Here is a 22928-nt window from a genome sequence, read left to right as displayed (position 1 = left end):
CATAGCAAAATTACACAAACAGCAACAAATTGGTCTGCTTTTAATAGCATTAGCTGGAAAAGTTATATTGGCTTGACTGGTTTTCTTATTGTCTGTATTTATCTTTGCGGAAGCACCATGGCAGCGTTGTTTAGAGTGACAAAGTGGATGGGGGCAGCACAGTGGTTAATACTGCTGCCTCACAGCACCAGGGACCTAAGTTCAATTTCAGTATCAGGCGACTGGCTGTGTGGAGTTTGCACATTCTCCCTATGGCTGCGTGGGTTTCCTCGAGGTGCTCTGGTTTACTCCCACAGTCCAAAGATGTGCATGTTAGGTGGATTAGCCATGTTAAATTGCCCATAGCATCTAGGGATATGCAGGTGTGTGGATTAGTCATGGAAAAAGCAGGGTTATGAGGACTGGTGATGGTGGTGAAATCTCGATGCGAAACTATTCGCAGGGTCATTGTGGACTCAAAGGGCCAAATGGCCTGCTTCCACATTGTAGGGATCCTGTGTGGAGTCTATAAACTGGAATGCAGTGTATAAGCTTAACATTTACTCTGAACAAAAGCACTTCCAAAAACTGCGGCATTCTGCTGAGGAAGCATTTAAGAGACAGTATTATACATCTTTGGAGCTGGATCTTGAAACCAGGTTTCATGTCCTAGAAGCAGGGACACTGCCACCGCACTGAAGTATTAGTTTGATTTTAGTACATGAATCTATAATTTCAGAGGGAAGTGCTACCACTGTGTTCAGCTAATAAAGTATCTACAAATAGGGTAAGTAAGAAAAGTGCCACTACGCTGTTCATCAGTATTAATGATTTGGAGATGCCAGTGTTGGACTGGGGTGTACAAAGTTAAAAATCACAACACCAGGTTATAGTCCAAAAGGTTTAATTGGAAGCACACTAGCTTTTGGAGCGATGCTCCTTCATCAGGTAATTGTGGAGGGCTCAATCGTAACAGAATTTGTAGCAAAAATTTACAGTGTGATGTAACTGAAATTATATATTGAAAAATTGATTGTCTGTTAAGCCTTTCATCTGTTAGAATACAGTGATAGTTTCACTTTCATGGGTAAATCACCAAACCTTTTTCTTCAAAAAGTTGCATTCTCAGGTTAGCTGTTATTCAGCCTCGGATCTTCGGGTGACCATCCTCCAAGGTGGACTTCGATACAGGCAGCAGAGAAAAGTGGCCGAGCAGAGGTTGATAGCTAAGTTCGGTACCCATAGGGAGCGCCTCAACAGGGACCTTGGGTTCATGTCACATTACAGGTGACCACTATTGCACTATACACACACAGATACTCCTACACACTCACTCCTATACACATAGACACATACACAGACACCCACATACACCCCCTCACAGACTTAGGACACTCTACACTCACTACACACACATACACTTTCTCATACTCACAACCCCCAGACAGACAGACAGAGAGACACACACACACACACACACACACACACACGCGCACACATTTTGTGGGGTGAATTTGTACATGCAGAGTTACATTGTACTTTGCTCAAAAACTGCATGCATTCATGTAGAACTCTTCTCACTTATTAGATTAGAATCAATCTAAACATCATGGCATAGGCAGAACACAGGGATCCAACACCTTCAACATATTGTCTAGCTATCACCATTGTTAACAGCTAACCCAAGAGTGCAACATTTTAAAAAAAGGTTTTGTGATTTACACATGAAAGTGAAACTATCATGATATTCTAACAGATGAAAGGCTTAACAGGCAATCAATGTATAATTTCAGTTACATCACACTGTAAATTTTTGCTATAAATTCTGTATTAGGATTCAGCCCTCCACTATCACCTGATGAAGGAGTGTCGCTCCGAAAGCTAGTGTGCTTCCAATTAAACCTGTTGGACTATAACCTGGTGTTGTGTGATTTTTAACATCAGTATTAACCTAGCTAAGACTCATTCAAACAAACAGGGGATCTAGAAACTTACTTTCACCAAGTTATTGAGATATGGAACATTTTACAACAAAAGGCTACATTACCATCAAAAATAATATTTGAAACAAATGCAAGTTTACAAAAAAAGAGGCAAAACACCAGTATTAATGTAGAACGATGCACTTACACATTCTTTCAAGCAAACAATTTTGCTAAGAATTAAGTTAAAATCTTATGCATAAATGCATACTTACTACAACTGATGTAAGGATGTGGACCATACGCATGTTTGCATATATTCCATCATATGGAATCTGTAGAGGGACAAAATTGGAGATATATTAATTAGCATGCTAAATTAACTTAGGAAAATAAAATTTTATGTTTTGATTGAGCATAAGGAACTTAAAAAGCGTATTCAGTAAACAAATATCTTCCAAACAATTCATTGACCACCACTGCCAATTAATATAGTAAATATTATCAAATAGACCAATGTTGTTTCAAGCTGGTTAGAAAGCACAAACATGCATGAAAACCTCAGGTGGTCTTTATTCAGAGATGAGTAGGGTTAACAACCCACAACAATTTTACAGGCAAATCAGTGAATTACAATTTTGAATCTATTCTTCTTAAAAAAAAGTGCCTGTCATGCAACCTTTTCAAAATTATAGAATATCCTAACTGCAGCAAAGTTTTATTAAATCCATTCAATTCTTCTTCAAGCACTGCAATGTTTGCCACAAAATAAAAGTACTTCTCTCCATTCTGGTTGTAGGGACACAACTATACAAACAGACAAGTTGTAAAAACTAAATAAAATCCCCCAAGATAGATTCATTTACCAATACTTTGACCCTAATTAGCCCAAATATCACCATCTTTGTGATGCTCAAGCTCTCTTCCCAGAAAAAAACCATACAGGGACATTTTAAATGTTTTCTAAGAGCTCTAAAAAGGATCGAAACAAAAATAGATTTAATGATTTTGTTCCAATCTGACACATTTAAAAGAGCCACAACAGAATGGATAGCTGACCCAAAGTCAACACAAAAGCTTATTACGCTCTCTAGATATACCAAAGCATTTTGTTGATCTTGTTAAAAGTGTTAAGTGGAGGAATTCGAATTTTAAAAATGAGATACGAAAGGTAATTTTGTGCACGAATATAAAATAGATAGTGACTGCTTCATACTAATAAACTATTATTGGTCTATTACATCAGAATTACGATATTAAACTACAGTCGACAAATACAAGTGCTCCTTTGGGTGGCAAGATTTCTTAGTAATGGCTCAACCAGCCACATATCCTCAGTAAAGATATCAAATAGATACATTAGGTTTCTTTTGTATGACAGTCAAGCGCTCTCACCTTAAAAACAGTAATGAATGTTGCAACAGCCATTAAATTTTCAAAATAATTCAACTGCACTTCAACAACCGTGTAGTAACCAACTCAACAATCTACATCAGTACAGGTAGTTCCTCTATAACATGACGGTTGCATTCTTGTGCAACCCTGTGTTACAGAAAAATCGAGAGTTTTAGAAACAGCGTTTGAAGCATTGGTGGTGTAGTCACGTTGCAGCCAACATAAGTGTTTCTATAGCACAAACCTTTTAAAAATGTCCCCAATTTGTCAATCGCATCATAGCCAAGTCACAATAACAAAACTTGCATTATAACAGAATGACCTGAATTGAAGGCATCGGGTTTTAACATACTCTGCATAAAGATAAATAGTTTGCAATAAATCATGAGATACATTGCTATTAGCACAGAGTGAAGGGAAAGTAAGTAACTACTTACCCTGATCACTAACCAAAAATATTCATCGGAGAGGATGATATGAACATTGGTAGTGTAGAAAATAGTTCGAAGGATAGACAAAGGATTGACAGAAAGATATCAATAACATGACCTGGTGGGCAGAATAGTGGTAAGTGGAATTCAACTGGAAAAATACAAGATTTGAGGAGAGCTTAAAAGGGTTACACCATGAATGGCAGGACCCTGAAAAGCACTGAAGATCAGAAGGATTTCGATGTGCATATCCACAGATTCTTGAAGGTAGCAGGATAAATTGATACGGTGGTTAAGAGGGACACAGAATACAAGAGCAAGGAGGCACTGTATAAAATGCTGGTTAGGTCACAACTGGAAGCATTCCATTCAGGTCTGGTCATCACACTATAGAAAAGATGTGACTGTATGAGAGAGACTGCAGAGCAGCTTCACTTGGATGCTGCCTAGGCTGGAGAGTCTGAACTAAGGAAAGATTGGATAGGCTAGGGTTGTTTTCTTTGGAGGAACAACAGGTTGAGAGGGGGCCTGATAGAGCTAACAAAATTATACAGGAGCATAGAAGGAGAGGATCTGATACCTGAATACAGGCTGAGGTAAGTTGTTGTTGTCAGGAACAACCGCTTAACAGATAATAACCTAGGTGTTCTTAATAACCTAGGTGGCAATAAAATGGCTTCTCAATGCAAATAATATGACAAAGTAGCTTCTAGGCTGCAAATTGACAATTCTGCTAAAAGCTGGCTTTTAATTCTGCTATGGCTGCAAAATTGACTAACCAGTCTGATTCAATAGGGATTAGCAGACAACACTCCCTTGACAGCATAGAAATAACTAGACTAGATAAGACATTACTGGCCATCCTAACTGACCTTCAAATATAGGTGCAATGGTTTGGTTAGTGAGATAAGAGTGGCCTGAGCGTTGGAAAACAAGGTTGGTTCCCAGGAAATATCACTGGACCAAGTAACTGTCAAATAAAGCAAAATAGTGCATTGATTGGTAATGGTCTGAATGTACTATGCGATCACAGCCTTTTTTTAAAGTATAAAAAGGTCTTTGTTTTAAGCCATGTCTGCAGCTCCTCCGAGGAATACAGATGTACACAACCTCTGTTTCCGGATGCTCTATACCTGGTTGTATGAAGAAATAAAGAATGAAGTCTTAAAGAACCAGACTGATTGTGAGTGCTTACTGACTAATCATATATCATAGTTTTCCATTTTCATTTGTATAGCCTACAGTACTATAGACCAAAAGCTGGAAAATGGGATTCATCATAGTCAGATCTTTGGTGAATGGTGTGGCCTCCTTCAGTGCTGAGAAGTCCACAAGTCAAGAGTGAGGCCTGGGTTGAACTTGTCTCTAATATGAATGCACTCATGGTCTCAACGTGTAAACAATTATGGCCACTTGAGAGGAGATCCTCCTGGACCACACGAGGTCAATTACCCTAGGAACAGTGACAAGAAAACATTCGAGGAAAATAAAGCCAAATAGTATTACTTGAAAACCTCTTGATTTGCCATATTAAGCTGTTACATCAGCCACCTGTGTTCATTTGCTATGTTTGTTTTAGAATAAATATGTATGTATAATTACTAGTTCATCACTATAACACTGCTGCAACATCAGAAGACACTAAATTATCTAAATGATCTGCATTAACAGGCAAATACTCCTTTTCGAGTAGGGCACTTACGCATCATTCCCTTTCAATAGGCTGTTTCTTTTCCAGCCTACTATTGAGGGTTCCTGTGATGCAGTCATCATTTCCCTACCTCAGAACAGGAGGCCCAGGTTCCAAGTCCCGATACTCCACGGGAGTGTAATAACATCTGTGAGCAGGTTGATTTGATGATGATCTATTAGTAGTTATTGAGAAACAATTACAGTACTCCATCTGAAAATTCAATATACTTCATAAACCTAACTGTTGTGGTTGATACAAGCCCTCAACAATTTAGACTTTGCAGTTTCAAAAACTTCTATTGACCAGTGCTACTTTAACTTATCAACTAATCCTCCATTATGACACTGAAGTGGAGCATCAATAATTGTGGTAGGTGCAGATCCTGTTGCAATACTCTACAGCTCTACCAACAAAAAGATTTGAAATTCTGCCAATAATCAGTAATCTATTTCAAGTGTTGAATTAACATGGCACTACCTCCACCACAGAAGTCTATATATACACAGTAGATTCTACCTGGCAATGATACACTGCAAAATGTATTAAAACAATGTGGAGGGGTGGGGGTTCTTGTGGTCCAATGATAGTGCTCCGAGCTTTGAGCCAAAAGGCCTCAGTTCTAGTCCTTGAGGTGTGTGATAACATCTGAACAGGTTGATTAGAAAAAAAATAAAATAGGTGGGATGGAGATTATTACTGCTTAAGAGCCTAAGCAATCCCAACCTATTTCTCTTCATGAAACTTGTGCTATCAGCAAAATGCAAAGTAAATCTTATAAAAATCAGGTTTAAACCTTTATTGAAAAAAAAATAAAGGCAGATCAATTTTAACTAACACGAGCATTCAACAATACAATAATTAAGCAATCTAAGATAGATTCGCCAACAAAAGCCAGAAAGAATACAAATCATATCAGACTGAAGTCTGAATTAGCTGTGTTTCTCACCACAACCAACTTATTCAACTTTGTCAGTTCTTAATTTCTGAATCTATATTAGCCTTTCATATTTTTCTCCCTCCTCTTCTACCAACATTCTGCCATTTCATCAGCTTTTGCAGACCAATTCAGTGTAATCCTAAAGATCTCTATTTCACATGCTTTCAATTTCTTTCCTACTTGAAACTAAATATAATAAGTTGTCCTAGCAAAATGTCCATATGTTAATTTATCATGAAGCTTCTTGACTTAACAGAAAGCCTACCAGTAAATTGCCAATGTACATCAGCATTAATTTGATGCAAAAAATGTGATAATGAAATATACATACCCAGTCAGTGCCTATTTCCAATAAGCAACAGCAGTACACGCCTTCCGTTTAACCCTAGATATTCTTTTGCATCTGGTTCTCTAACTTGAGTGATTATCACTCCCAAGGGCAACACCAAACTTAATCCAGTATCGTGCATGCAATGAACCATGGGCTCAATGCAGATCAAATAGGTTTAATCCCAGTTCTCAATGGTTTACTGAATGCTGGATAAATTTGAGATTTACTTCACCCCTTACATTTACATGCATATCTTTTAATTACATAGCTCTGTAATACTATGAAGCATGCCTGATTTTTTTTTCAAAGATTGGGCCACATACCATTGTACTTTAGGAGAGATTTAATAGCTATGACACAAAAGTGGGATCCAGTTGAACTTCTTTAAAGTATCTGGGCAACTTTCTCCAAGTTAATACCATTTCCAGTTAAATTTAAACTGGAATCAATGCAGCATCCACATAAGAAAAGTAAAATTTAAAATGCAGCATACATGTCTACCTTTAAATCACTTTCCAAGTAGAACATTTGAGCTCAAAAAACACTTCACTTCCTGAATTTGTGGTACCTTCTTAGCACAAATCTAAACCTTACGAGTCAAAGATGGATAATTGGGTGCGAAAAAGATCTTTCATTGGACAATTTTCACTTCTAACTATGAAACTAGTGTACACATATAACCCCAACTACTCAGTCTGCTTTGATCTGTTTCATGGACAAGTTTCTACAGACAGCTTGTTGATGTAATTATTTAATTTTCCAAAGTATTTTTGAATACTTTACAACCTGTATTCATGATCTAGAATTGGCTAATTGTCCCTCCCATTATTAACTAAATTATCAATTTTTACGAATAAATGTGTTGCTTAACAACCTTATTAAATGTTGACAAAACATTCAGCAAAGAGAAAATTTATCTGGTATTGCACCTAACCTTCAATTTGAAGCACATCATCCAGTTCTGTATTAAATCGACATGTGCACAGGTTTTTTTTGACTGAGTAGTTGGGGTTATGTGTGTACACCGGTTTCATGGTTAGAAGTGAAAGTTGCCAATGAAAGATCTTTCTAGCACCCAAGTATCCATCTCTGACTCGTAAGAATTAGATTTGTGGTCATATATGCTACATATCCTCAGGATACAAACCTTCTCTGCCATATAAAGTAGTAAAGAACAACAATACAACACAAACAGGCCCTTCAGCCCTCCAAGCCTGCTTCAACACTTTTTCCCCTTCCATATTGAATCTATCTTCAATTACAGGAACCACATCCCTCGATTCCATTCCTATTCATGTATTTGCCCAGGTGATGCTTGAATTGTATCTGTTTCCACCACCACCACCTCTGGCAGCATGTTCCAGACACTCACCATCCTTTATGAGGAGGACATGCCTTGCACATCTCTTTGGGCAGCACTGCTGCCTCACAGAACCAGAGATCTGGGTTTGATTCCAGCCTCGGGTGACTGTGCAAACTCCACACAGACAGTCACCCAGTCCAAAGATGTGCAGGTTAGGTCAATTGGCCATGCTAAATTCCCCATGGGGACGTGTAGGTTAGGTGCATTAGTCAAGGCCAAATGTAGGATTGGGGAACGGGTCTCAGTGGGTTACTCTTCGGAGAGTCAGTGTGGACTTGTTGGGCCAAAGGGTCTGTAGGGATTCTAATTCTAATAAACTTCCCCCACCCCCCACTCACACCTCGACCCTGTCTCCCTTAGTAACCTACCCCTCCAGCCTTGGAAAAAGCCTTGGGCTTTCTGCTCTATCCACACATTCACAATCTTCTAAACTTCTAACAGGTCGGCCCCTTAATCTCCTGCATTCCAGTTAAAACAAACAGTCTATCCAACCTTTCTTCAGAGCTAAAATCCCCCATACCAAGTAACATCCTGCTAAACCTTTTCTGTACCTTTCCAAAGCAACCACATCCTTCTCAGTGTGGTGACCAGAATTGTACACAATATTCCAAATCTGGCCTAAAGTTCTATAAAGCTGCAGCATAACTTGTCTATCCTTACAGTCAGTACCCCTTCCAATAAAGGCAAGCATACCACAAGTATTTTTTTTACTACCTTATCTGCCTGTTCTGCCACCCTGAGTCATCTGTGGATCTGCACACCCAGATATCTCTATATCAATACTCCTAAGGGTTCAACCATTCACTGTATAATTCTCAGCTGTACATAGCCTTCCAAAATGCATCTCCTCACATTCAGATTAAACTCCATTTACCATTTTTCTGCCATTGCCTCCAACACATCTATATCCTGCAGTATGCCCTGACAATTCTCCTCACTATTCACAATTCATGTTTCTATCATGTGAAAACTTAATCATTGGACCAGCTACGTTGTCCTCCAAATCATTTATGCAGATCACAAACTGTTGTGGCCCCAGCACTGATCCCTGTGGAACACTAGTCACAGCCCTCCATTCTGAAAAGCATCCTTCCACTGCTACTCTCGATCTCCTATGACTAAGCCAGTTCTGCATCCATCTTTCCAGCTCACCCTTGATACCATGTCAAAGTCGTGACTTCACTTTTTGTACCAGTCTGACATGTATTGGGCTCCCCCATCATTGACGATGGGGATATTTGTGGAGCATCTGCCTCCAGTGAATTGTTTAATTATCCACCACCATTCATGACTGGATGAGGCAGGACTGCAGAGCTTAGAGCTGATCCATTGGTTGTGGGATCACTTGGCTTCATCTACCACTTGTTGATTTGGCATGCAAGTCGTCCTGTTTGATAGCTTCTCCTCATTTTTATATAAGTCTGGTGCTGGTCCTAGTATCCTCTTCTGCACTCTCCACTGAACCACAGTGATCCCTTGGACTAATGGTACTGACTGACTGATCCATCTCTGCTTCCTCCTGTAGCCTCCAGCATTACAGACACCAGTCTTCAGCCAATTCAATTCACTCCAGATGATAGCAAGAACTGGCTGGAAGCATTATGGGCCCTGACAACATTCCGACAACAGTACCGAAGATGTTTCCAGATCTTGCCACTCTCCTAGCCAAGTTGTTCCAGTATAGTTAAAGCAGTATAGTTAGGCATCTACGTAATAATATGGAAAATTCCCAAATATGTCCTGCACAAAAAAAAGCCAACCCAGCCAATTACCACCCCAACAGTCTACTCGCAATCATCAGTAATGTGATGGAAGGTGTCATCAACAGTGCTGTCATGCAGCACCTAAAGTAGTAGTGGCTTTCCCCTATAGCTACCAAAATGACAGTGAATAGCTTTAATACTAGTATTCTGTACTAGTAGAAGCATTCTTTCCACATCATGTTGCTAAGCCTATAACAAAGTCCTGTTTCCATTTCCCAATTGACTCTATATGTAATCATGTTGTTAACAAAACATGAAGAACTGCTGATTCTGTACAAGCTTTATACTGCAATCGTTTGAAAAGCAACAACTGACTGCTGTATGGTAAAATGATTGTAATTTCATGAAACAGCCTCATTACAAGCACATCTCAAATTCACTTTCCATTTCTATAGGACTGATATGCTTTTGCTCACCACATAACCAGTTTTTACATAGAATAAGCAAGACAGAAACAAACCATTCAGATCAACTCATCTGTATTCATATTTATGCTCACATGAGCCTCCTCCTGATAACTCCAAGGATAGCCTTCTACTCATTTCTCCTCCATGTGCTTAATACGTCCCTTGTCAAAAGCATCTGTGCTATTCACCATAACAACCATGATCAAAGAATTCCATTCTAACCACTAAGATTATTCTGACTCACAACTGAATTTATTAAAAACTAGTTTATATTTGTGTTTTTTTTTAAAGTTTTGGATGCAACCCTACCATAAACATAATAACTACATCTAACTGTAGAAACACTTTCATAATCCTATACAATATGAAAGAGGTTCCTTGATCCTTTTGTCTGCACTATTTGTGCAAACTGCTCAATTTAATGCTCAATTTCTATGCAATCTTCAGAAGTATGCCATTGAAATGCTTTCTTATGCAAATAGACAGCAACTAGTTTTTGTTCTGTTCCATTCAACAATATTCTACTTAATTTTATAGATTATTTGATTGCTTATATATAAACTGGTATTTGCCCTTGGCTGGTATTTCTCTCTTCTCATGATTTAATTAATGAACACCTCATGTTATTTGTTTTAAAGCTCATTAGTTACCTTGTTATGCTGCCTAAAATTAAATTATTTAATCATGCAACATTACTTAGATATCTTAGCATATTACGCTGAGGGGATCCTGATGATAGCTTCCATTGTACTTTAAAAAGGAAACTTTCAGATCAGGAGACTGATGAGTACATAACCAAGTACATTAAATGTATGGACATATTAAATAGTATTGTTATGCCAGCATAATGGGAATTTTACATAGAGGATATATTTATTTTACAGCACTACTTATGGCAAACTAGACTTCTGTACAGTGAAAGAGTTTCATAAAGTATAACTAGCACCTAAATCATTGTTTCCATTACCACAATGGACAGCACTATTCCCCTGAAAAAATTGCTGCCGGAGAAAAGCCAGTAATGGACTGAACACATCTGCACAGGTCAACAACAAAGTTATTTTCAAGCCTGCAAAGATCTCATCAACTATTGTTAAAGACATCACACAAAATTGGAGGGGGCTGGGGAGGAACTACAAACTAGACTCGAAAAATCATGATTGCTCCTGACTGCTCAACCAACTTCAGCTGAAAGTTCATGGCAGGATTTCAGAATTAGTTTGCTGGCAATACATGCTCACATTGTTTTATACATAATCTAAATCTATATTAGCCATGATTTGGAGATGCCGGTGTTGGATTGGGGTGCACAAAGTTAAAAATCACACAACACCAGGTTATAGTCCAACAGGTTTAACTGAAAGCACACTAGCTTTAGGAGCGACACTCCTTCATCAGGTGGTTGTGGAGGGCTCAATTGTCAGACACAATTTATAGCAAAAGTTTACAGTGTGATTTTATACATTGGTAGGGCAGCACGGTAGCACAGTGGTTAGCATTGCTGCCTCACAGCACCAGAAACTCGGGTTCAATTCTCACCTCAGGCAACTCTGTGTCTGGAGTTTGCACATTCTCCCAGTGTCTGAGTGGGTTTCCTCCAGGTGCTCCAATTTCCTCCCACAGTCCAAAAATGTGCAGGTTAGGTGAAATGGCTGTGCTAAATTGCCCAGTAGGTGGAGGGGCAAATGTAGGGGAATTGGTCTGGATGAGTTGCTCTTCAGAAAGTCGGTGTGGACTTGATGGGCCAAAGGGCCTGTTTCCACACTGTAAAGTAATTTAAAGAACAATACCTTAATTGTTTGTTGAGGCTTTCATCTGTTAGAATATTATGATAGATTCATTTCTTTCATGTGTAAATCACAAAACCTTTTTTTTAAAAAAACGTTGCATTCTCCAGTTAACCGGAGAATGCAACCTTTTAAAAAAAGGTTTTGTGATTTACACATGAAAGGAGTGAAACTATCATAGCACTCGAACAGATGAAAGCCTCAACAAACAATTAAGGTATTATTCAATGTATAATTTCAGTTACATCACACTGTAAACTTTTGCTATAAATTGTGTCTGACAATTGAACCCTCCACAACCACCTGATGAAGGAGCGGCGCTCCGAAAGCTAGTGTGCCTCCAATTAAACCTGTTGGACTACAACCAGATGTTGTGATTTTTAACTAAATCTATATTGGTTGTCACATTCAGCTAAATTAAAAACTGAACTGAAGACAAAATAAATAAGATGCCAAATGCAGCTACATGACTTAGGACCTGATGTTTGCTTTGATGAAAAAAACTATTAAAGCTTTCAATGCTTGTACGTTTCTTAGTTCCTTTCTAAAACTGAATGGCAAAATATTCTCACAGGAACAACACCCTCTGCTGGATATTGGTAGATAGATTTTTGTTGCACATGGCAACCAATGCAAGTTTACTAATTACAGAACAAAAAAATTTAAAACAAAGGGTTGGAGACACTCTGGTCTGGCAATGTCTTGGGAGAGAGAAACAGCTAACAATTTGAGCCCAATGATTTGTCTTCATAACACCACACAAGTCAACAAAAATGCTACTTCACTGAAGACCATAGCAAAGTCATATTTTGGATTCCAATCATTTACAGTTTCTACGTACAAATAAAAACTGAATAGAATTAATTCAGCATGACAAGTTTTTATTTAAGTTACTAGCATGGCAGTACAAGTGTTCACAACAAGTAGGGTCAAAAAAATGTTCAATATTAAATACTTAATCAACTTTTAGTGATGTGCCTCAAAATGCTAAACGTACTTAGCAGGTAGCAAAAATGTATTAAATTTAATAAAAATTTATATGCAAAACTTTGTACTTACAGTAGACTGTGGAGGTCCCTTCCCACTGCTGCGTCCTCTGGAACAACATTACATTCACATTAGGATTTAAAGCATTAACAAGGCAGTATAATAATATTCTAAAATGTCTTGAAACCAGATCTGAACAGTTCAAACATTATCAAATATCACTTTCTCAAAATATCTCTTACATCAGGAAAAGGTCTGCACATATTTATATTCTAGTAAATGCCTCTTCATTCACAAAAGATTTTTTTTATATAAGTGTGCACTCACAGACGTGATAGTAAGAGCAGCCATTCTCACCAGTTTAATTCAAGCCAACATGATCGATTATAATACTCATACTAATTAACTTGAATAGATTTGAACACTATAACCCTTTGATATTCAAGATGAAACTCAAACAAAATCTTCGACAGACCACCTTATAAATACTTGCATTAAGTTATATGATTTTATTACTCATTTGCAGAATAGGGACATTGCTGATACCTTCCATTTGCAGATGCCCAGAGGATACTCTCAATCTCAACACTGTAGGACAGTTCAGCATGTTGGCCTAACAGCAACAAAATTACAGCAGCATTTATCTAGGGCAGGACAATGTGTTGCCTCTTCATCACCAATCGGAAATTATTTTTTTCATTTGTTTGTTACCCTGTGTGAAAGTTGTAGGTTTGGTGTATGCTGCCAGAGAAATCTTGGGGACCTGTAACAAGATGTACTGCACACAGCATATTCTGCAACCAGAATTCAATGGAGTTGGGACCTGGTGGGTTATTGGACCATTACTTTTTCTTTGATAACATTGGCCTTTGAAGTATTTTTGCAGCTGCAACCACCCAAACAAGTGAATTAGCTTGTGCCTCGTCAGAAATCAAGGAGCTTAAGTGGCAAGTCATTTGCTGCAGCATATCCAGTCTTTGATCTAACTTAAAGCAGAATACTGTGAATGGTAGATATCTGAAATAAAAATGCTGGAAATACTCGGGTCAGGCACTATGGAGAAAGAAAGAGTTAATATTTCAAGTCGATGTTCTTTTATCAAAACTGGAAAAGTTAAAGGTAAATAGATTTGAATTTGAGGTGGTGTAATAATGACAAAAATGAGGTTATGTAATAGAGCAGAAGACAAAACTAACTGAATGATAGTTGGTTTTCCGGGGACAAGGAGTAATTCCAGGTCAAGGAAAGAAACTAAAATCTATCCAGTGTAAGTTTGTTTTGAGCTGGAAGTGAAACAGTAAAAAAGATGCAAATGAAAAAGAAAGGGAGATTAAAAATTTAAAAGAGAGTTTAATGTCTGAAATTGTTGAATTTAGTGTTGGGTCTAGAAGGCTGTAAATGTATAAAAGATGTTGCTCCTCAAGTGTACATTGTGCTTCACTGGAAAGTACTGCAGGTTAGGGACATGTCAATATGAGAGCAAGGAGGACAACAAAATAACAGGCTATCAGAAGCTCTAGCTCATTAACAGAGAACTATATTTGATCTCTCCATTGTAGAGATGACCACATTAAAAGCAGTGAATACATCAGCTAAACTGGACATACATGCAAATCCCTGCTTTGCCTGGAAAGTATGTTTAGGTCAAATGTTGAGGAGAAAGGAGGTACAGGTCATTCTGCTATAACACTTGTTTCTTCAGAGCAAATTGGTTATAATGCGACTGACGAATTGTGAACGCTGTTTGGATAACGAACTTTCTACTGAATGGGTATAGTGATTTTTATTAGCATTCTTCTACAGCACGATTTTCTATAATGGTTTTCCAAAGCACGATTTTCTATACTGAGAGTTTGCTGAGGAACACAACTGTTGTGTTATAGCAGAACGACCTTTAGAATAGTTGGTGACATATTACCTTGATAAAAGAACATCGACTTGAAATATTAACTCTTTCTTTCTCCATAGTGCCTGACCCGAGTATTTCCAGCATTTTTATTTCAGATATCTACCATTCACAGTATTCTGCTTTAAGTTAGATCAAAGACTGGATATGCTGCAGCAAATGCTTGCCACTTAAGCTCCTTGATTTCTGATGAGGCACAAGCTAATTCACTTGTTTGGGTGGTTGCAGCTGCAAAAATACTTCAAAGGCCAATGTTATCAAAGAAAAAGTAATGGTTGGTTTATGTCACCAACTATTCTAAATGTTTTGGTTTTCATTCCAGTTTTACTTTCTAACACATTAGCATACAATTATTTCACCTTTTCTTTTGGTTGTGGAGGATCAACTCTTCTGTCATTCAACCACAACTGTCACCCACTGCCTACCACCAGACTTTTGTCTACATCTCACCTAGGCCTTGCTTGAAAATTGTTTCCCAATTCTGATGTAAGGTCACTGGTCTAAAATCTAAATTTGCATGTAATCTAATGGTCTCAGCATTTATATGATTGATTTTTTTTGTCACTGGTGACCCTAGAATGTTGACAATGTGAGATTTGACACAAGTAATACCACCAATTGTCAGGTGGAGATGGTTTTACTCATTCTTGTTGGAGATGGTTATTATTTGGCACTGTGACCCAAATGCCACCAGTCAGTCAGCTGTTGTTCTTTCTGCAATTGGACTTAGGCTGCTTAATTTTCTGGAGGAAATGTGAACTAGACTGAGCAAAGTACAATCAGCAGCAAGCAACACACACCTGACCTGGAGAAGTCATTAATGCAGCTGTTTAAAATAGACAGGCTATAAGACAAAGAACTCCTGCAGGTACATCTTACAGCCAAGACAATTAGCCATTCCAACAATCACAACCATCTTATCTTATACCAAGTATAATTCCAGTCAGTGCAGTTTTCCCTATGATCCTCATTTACCTCAGTTCCTGAAGGCCATGGTCAGCTAAATACACAGTCTTTTAACATCAAAGGCAGTCATTCTCACTTCTGAACCTTGAGCCCATATCCATGCTTGGACTAAGGTTGTAATGGGGTCACATGCAATCAGTGCAGTGGACAGTGTAACACTGAAATGTACAGAATGTTGCATTAAGTTATTGCATTAGAAAATTACTGCTTTTTCCAGTTTCATGCATGGTCCAAAATATATTGAAAGCATTGAGATTGATTTTTAGTCTCAAGGAATCAAGAGAAATGGAAAGTGAGAAAATTAGTAAGATTGTATAGAATGGTAGAGGAGACTCAAGGGGCCGCATGTTCTACCCTTGCTTCTATTTATATTTTGACGACCTGGTTCTTCTAACACAATTTACAACGTGTGTGTCATGGTTCAATCCCCATGGCATTACAAATTCAACATAAGTTGTGATGTGGGAAGGTACCAAGCATAGGTCAGATCCCTCCCCAAAGGAAGGTATATGGAACACTAAAATGTTATTCATATGTTACTTTTCAAAGAAAATTTGTTTGCGAAGAGTGGATTGTTGGCAAGGCCAGCATTCATTTCCTATTCAAAATCGAGAAGCTGGTGACTGGTTGCCTTCTTTCACTGGTGCAGTCTATATGGCAATGTTTCTTAATTTCTTCTCCTCACTGTGAGCCCATTTTAAGTGTTGAAAATTGTTGTGATCTGTCAAGGAGAATGGAGTATTGGGGCTGGATGGTGGGAGGGACAAGAAAAGAAGCGTAGGAATGAAGAGTGATGAAGCCGATAAGAAAGGTGGGACTGTTAGAGGGGGAGCAGAGCTGGTATAAACTCAACTACAGCTCCATGCTGGTCATTTATGCCTTGGAGTTCACAACTTCGCAAACAGTCCCCTCCCACCTACTTCGGGAAGCCCTGCCATATGATGCGTATATCCAACCACAGCACTGAAATGAACAAAGTCCAGGAATCAAGCAGACTGTTTTGTCCTGAATGGTATCAAGCTCATGTCACTGAACCTGCAATTTCCAAGTCAAGTGGGACCTACATCATACTCAACTATTTGCAGACTTTCAAGAGTTGAGTATTTGCAGTAAAATGACCAGCGATTGAACTGTTCTATAGATACATTATTTATATTGCTGGCCAACAGAAACTCTCCTCCCTGGATGTTGATAGTGTGTGCACGTGCGTACGTGTATGTGCTCATGTGGGGTTGGGTTAAGCAACTGTCGTATTGTTAAACATTAAGAGGGGAGGGCTATATTCGCTCTTACTGAAGACTGTCATCGTTTACTACTTGTGTAGCATGAATATTACTTGTCACTTCATGGCCCAAGTATAAATATTGCCCACACCTTGCTCATACAAACAAATACTGCTTCAATATCACAGGAGTTGTGAATACCTATAGAATAGAACACTGACAATCACGAAAAGAAAAGTTACAGTTCTACAGCACAGAAAAAGATCTTTGATCTATCCATTTTGCACTGGTCATAAGCACCAAACTCTTTAATCTCACTTTCTACCACTTCGCCATAGATAGAGTGAGTCATACAGCACAGAAACAGACCTTTTCGGGCAAATCATCCATGCCAACAAAGTTTGCCAAACTAAACTAGTCCCACTTGCCTTCATTGCCCCTGTCGCTCTATACCTTTCCTGTACTTGTCCAAATGTCTTTTGTTTGTAATTATACTTGTATTTACCACTTCTTGTGGCAGTTCATTCCACACACGAGCTGTTAGATCTTTCTCCTCTCACCTTGAAATTATGCGCTCTATTTTTTAACTCGCCAACCAGAGGGAAAATACTTTTTTGCTGTTCAAGCTTATCTATGCCCATGATTTTATAAACCTTGATAAGGTCACCCTTCAACCTTCTACACTCCAATGAAAAAAGTCCAAGCCAATTCAGCTTCGCCTTATAACTCAAACCTTCCAGTCTCAATGAAATCCTTTTAAATCTTTTCTGCACCCTCTCCAATTTATTATCATCCTTCCTATAGCAAGTCGATCAGAACTGTACACAGTACTCCAAAAGTGGCCTCAGATATTCTGTACAACCACAACATGGCATCCCAAATCCTATAGACAATGGTACAAGAGCAATGAAGTCAAGCCTTGTATGCCTTGGTATCACAAGTGGACACCTAAATGCAAAGGAATCTCAATTGTCCGGCAAGCGATTATCGGAATTTCAGATTATCTGGCAAGATCGCAAGGTCCCAATGCTTGGCTAAACCGTATTATCCAGCATTTGATTATCTGACGAAATATACCCCCCGACCATGTCATTCGGACAATTGATGTTCCTCTGTAATTCTTAAATATTATGAGAGTTTCTACTTCTACTAAATATTACCAAGCAGAAAGTTTCAGATTCCCATGATCCTCTGGGTGAAAAGAAAAACTGTTGTCACATTCCCTCGCCTTGAATGTATGCCTCCGATCACTGATTCCTCTACCAAGGTGAAAAGGTGCTTCCTATCTACACTGTTCAAAATTTTATATATCTCAAATCTTGCAACCCCTCAATCTCCTCTGTTCCAAGGGAAACAATCCCAATCTATCCAATCTCTATTCGTAACTAATGCTCTCCAACACAGGCAAAATCCTGATAAATGTCACAGAGTCATTGAGATGTACAGCACGGAAACAGACCCTTTAGTCCAACTTGTCCATGCTGACCAGATATCCCAATTCAATCTAGTCCTATCTGGCAGCAGCTGGCCCATGTCCCTTCAAACCCTTTCTATTCATATACCCATCCAAATGCATTTTAAATGTTGCAATTGTACCAGCCTCCACCACTTCTCCTGGCATCTCATTCCAAACATGCACCACCCTCTGCGTGAAAAAGTTGCCCCTTAGGTCTCTTTTATATCTTTCCCCTCTCACCCTAAACCTATTCCCTCTAGTTCTGGACTCCCCCATCCCAGGGAAAAAGATTGTCTATTTATTCTATCCATGCCCCTCAATTTTATAAACCTCTATAAGGTCACCCCTCAGCATCCGACACTCCAGGGAAGATAGTCCCAGCCTATTCAACCTCTCCCTATAGCTCAAGTCCTCCAACCCTGGCAACATCCTTGCAAATCTTTTCATGAACCATTTCAAGTTTCACAACATCTCTCCAATAGAAAGGAGACCAGAATTGCATGCAATGTTCCAACAGTACCCTAACCAATGTCTTGTACAGCCATTACATGACCTCCCAAATCCTGTACTCAACACTCTGACCAATAAAGGAAAGCATACCAAATGCCTTCTTCACTATCCTATCCTAGCTACCTGAGACTCCACTTTCAAGGAGCTATGAACCTGCACTCCAAGGTCTCTTTGTTCAGTAACAACCCTAGGACCTTACCATTAAGTGTATAAGTCCTGCTAAGATTTGCTTTCCCAAAACACAGTACCTCACATTTATCTAAATTAAACTCCATCTAACACTTCTCAGCCCATTGGTCCATCTGATCAAGATCCTGTTATAATTGGAGGTACCCTCCTTCATTGTCCATTACACCTCCAATTTTGATGTCATCTGCAAACTTACTAACTATACCTCTTATGCTCACATTCGGATGATTTATATAAATGATGAAAAGTAGTGGACCCAGCAGCAATCCTTGTGGCACTCCACTGGTCACAGGCTTCCGCCACCACTCTACCTTCATCCTTTAAGCTAATTCTGCATCCAAGTGGCTAGTTCTCCCTGTATTCCATGAGATCTAACCTTGCTAACCAATCTCCCATGGGGGACCTTGTCGAACGCCTTACTGAAGTCCATATAGATCACATCTATCAGTCTGCCCTCATCAATCCTCTTTGATACTTCTTCAATAATATCCTCTGCACCAATCACATCCCTCCTACAATGTGAATTCCATAACTGCACACAATATCTGTAAACTAACCAATGTTTTATCCAGTTCCAGCATAACCTCCCTGCTCTTAAACTCAGCATAGCCAATAAAGGCAAGGATCCTTGAAGGTTTATGCCCGAAATGTTGATTTTCCTGCTCCTCAGATGCTGCCTGACCTGCTGTGCTTTTGCAGCACCCTTTTCAACTTTGACTTCTCCAACATTTGCAGTCCTCACTCACTCCAAGAATCCCAAGTGTCTTACTTACTACTTTATCTACCTGTCTCGCTACCTTACAGGTCGAGTGGACATGACATAGAGATCTCTCTGCAATCGGTGCAATACCAGGCCCTACCATTCACGTATTCCCTTTCCTTGCTTGTCTTGCCCATGGATATCATCTCACATTTATCCAGATTGAATTCTATTTGCTACTCATGAGCCAATCATACCAGTCTCTTTGTATCGTCTTGCAATCTAAGGCTATCCTCCTCACTATTTTTCACACTACTGATTTTTGTATCATCTGCCAGTTTTCTGATCAACTGTTCCGCAAGGGCTTCCAGTCACAAAACCATTCTTCAAGCCCTCAACTTCTTGCCACTCAACCAATTTGGATCCAATTAACCAAATTTACTTGGATCCCATGGGTTCTTACATTCGCTATCAACCTTCCTGGGGGCATCTTTTCAAAAGCCTGTGGAAGTCTAAGTGGATTATGTCACATCTGACCTTACATTGGATAGAACATCATTAAAAAACAGCTGAAGATGTCTGGCCATGGGACATTACCCCAAGCTCTTGTGGTGCAGTGTCCCTACCTCTGCACAATGAGACCCAGGGTTCAAGTTCCACTTGCTCGAGAGGTGCATCATTAACATCTCCAAATAGGCTGGTTAGAAAATATCAATCTTAAGGAGGTACTGCAAAGTCCCAGGGTTGAAACAGCTGGCCTCCAATAATTACAATTATTTCTCTTTGTGCTAGGTATGACCACCCAACGGAGAGTTTTCCTGCCAATTCCTGACCTCAATCTTGCTTAAGCTTTGTTCCTACACTCAATCAAATATTGCTTTGACAGAAGCAACCATTCTTATTTTAACTCCAGAATTCAGCACTTCTGTTTATATTTGAGCAAAGACTGCAGTAAGATTTGGAGTATGACTCTGGCAGAATGGAAAGTGAGCATGTTATTACTGACCAAGTAATAGCACTGTCGATGATATCTTCCATCACTGATGGACAGCAGACTGAAAATGGTAATTGACCAGTTTGTACTTTTCATACTTTCTCTAGGACATAACAAGGCAACTTTCCACATCATTGGGTGGATATCCATGCTATGTCTGTATTGGAACAGCTTGCCTTAACTCCAAACAACCACTGTTCACAATTTCATCTGAGAACATTATTTAGTTCTAGACATTCAAAAGCAAATAAACTGATTTTGGATTAAAAACAGAAAATACTGGAGAAATGCAGATGGTCTAATGGCATCTGTGGAGAGAGAAATAAGAGTTAAACTTTCACATTTGATATCATCCTTCGTTAGATTAGTGAGGAGTCATGTTGTTCTTGAAATGTTAGCTCTTCCTCTCTGCAGATGCTGCCAGACCTGCCAAGCTTCTCCAGCATTTTCCATTTTCATTTCAGGTTATCATTCATAGCATGATCATATTTTTGTTGTTTTAAGCATTCAATGAAATTGTTTGAACTTAGGTCTTTAAAGCAAAGCATAATCACACATTTAAGAAGGTGCAGTTTATGCAAGAAGGATGGTGGGGGTGGGAGGTGAATAGTTGAAGATTTGCATTTAGGTAGCACTTTTCATTATCACAATTCATTCCAAACCAATTCTCAACCAAGTAGATAATTTTGAAGTGTAGTCACCATTATAACATAGGACACATGGCCAACAAATTTCCACAAACAGCAATTCAATAATGACCATGCAATCTCAGATGCAAAAATATTGATCAAGAAATCATGGATAAATTTCCTGTTCCTGAATTTGCATAATGGAATATTTTACATTCACCTGAGAGGGCAGATGGGGCTCAGTTTAATGTCTCACTTGAAAGAAAGCACTCTAATTACTCAGCAGAACTGCAGTATTCAGCTTGAACATAAAAATCTAGATTAACATTAAGTTCAGGCCATGGGAGTTTCACCATTACACCCCTGATTTAGGGTACTGTAACATATTATGACCTACACATGCTGCAAAACTGAGGCAGCTGGGTGACAAAACCAGCAAGTAGGAAAAACATACGTGGGGGCAGACAGCATATTAAAGCTAGTCAGCATTTATGGTATCAGTTGATATTAAAATGTAATTGTTACTCTGCTTGTTGAATGGAATATTACTTATTTTACACAGTTAAGATGGAGTAGAACAAATAGATAGGCAATGACATAACATTAGTAAATTTAACATATTGGAACTCCTATAACTACATCAAATGAGCATTATAAAGTATGATACCAAGTCACATACCTACAGGAGGTGAAATTGGCAAATCGGGTTTAAAAGACTAAGGTTTTAAGGGGCGTCTTAAGGAAGGAAAGCAAAGGAGAGAGGTGGGAAGGTATTAAAAAGAGAATCGCAGATCTCGGGACTGAGGTAATTCAAGATAAAGTGGCAAAGAGATGAACTAAAAAGAATGTAACAACTAAGAATGCAAAACAGGCCAAAATTAGAGATGCACAGAAATCTCAGCTGTGGAGCTGGAAATTACAGAAACTCAGATAAGGCCATCAAGGAATGTGAAAACAATGATGAGAATGTTAAACGTCAAGATGTTGCTTGATCAAGAGCCAACATAAGTCGGCATCCACAGATCACAGGAGAACGGAACTTGCAGAGGGTTAAGATGAGGTAGCAGAATTTTGATCAATTTGAAGTTCATGGAGAATAGTATACGTGAATGACTGCCCATGGCATCAAGGAGGGCTAGGCAAACTGGAGTTAATGGAAATCGAAGTAGGATTTTTCGCTGCTTGGAATCATACTTTGCACAAAGAAAGATGTCAGTGTTTGGTGGAAGTCAATCATCTCAGCCCCAAGCTATCCATATAGCTGTTCCACTGGGCCATGGGCACTACTGTATCATAAGCAGCTTCATCAATGATCTTCCCTCCATCATAACGATGAAATGGGGATGCTCACTGATAATTG

General features: G+C 38.9%; 1 protein-coding gene across 4 annotated transcripts in view; it reads right to left on the bottom strand.

Annotated features, from left to right (window-relative positions):
* atxn2 (ataxin 2) overlaps positions 1–22928 on the bottom strand; it is a 103847-nt gene that overhangs the window by 69551 nt on the left and 11368 nt on the right. For 3 of the 4 annotated variants that reach the window (XM_060843608.1, XM_060843605.1, XM_060843606.1), the window contains exons 2-3: positions 13068–13104; positions 2177–2236 (exon numbers count right to left, since the gene is read on the bottom strand). In XM_060843608.1, the coding sequence (XP_060699591.1) occupies positions 2177–2236; positions 13068–13104 (97 nt within the window). The remainder of the gene's footprint in view (positions 1–2176; positions 2237–13067; positions 13105–22928) is intronic. The other variant, XM_060843607.1, reaches the window with a different exon arrangement.

Source organism: Hemiscyllium ocellatum, chromosome 24 (assembly GCF_020745735.1).
Source record: "Hemiscyllium ocellatum isolate sHemOce1 chromosome 24, sHemOce1.pat.X.cur, whole genome shotgun sequence".
Lineage (NCBI taxonomy): Eukaryota > Metazoa > Chordata > Chondrichthyes > Orectolobiformes > Hemiscylliidae > Hemiscyllium > Hemiscyllium ocellatum.
This window is presented reverse-complemented; position numbering and strand designations above follow the sequence as displayed.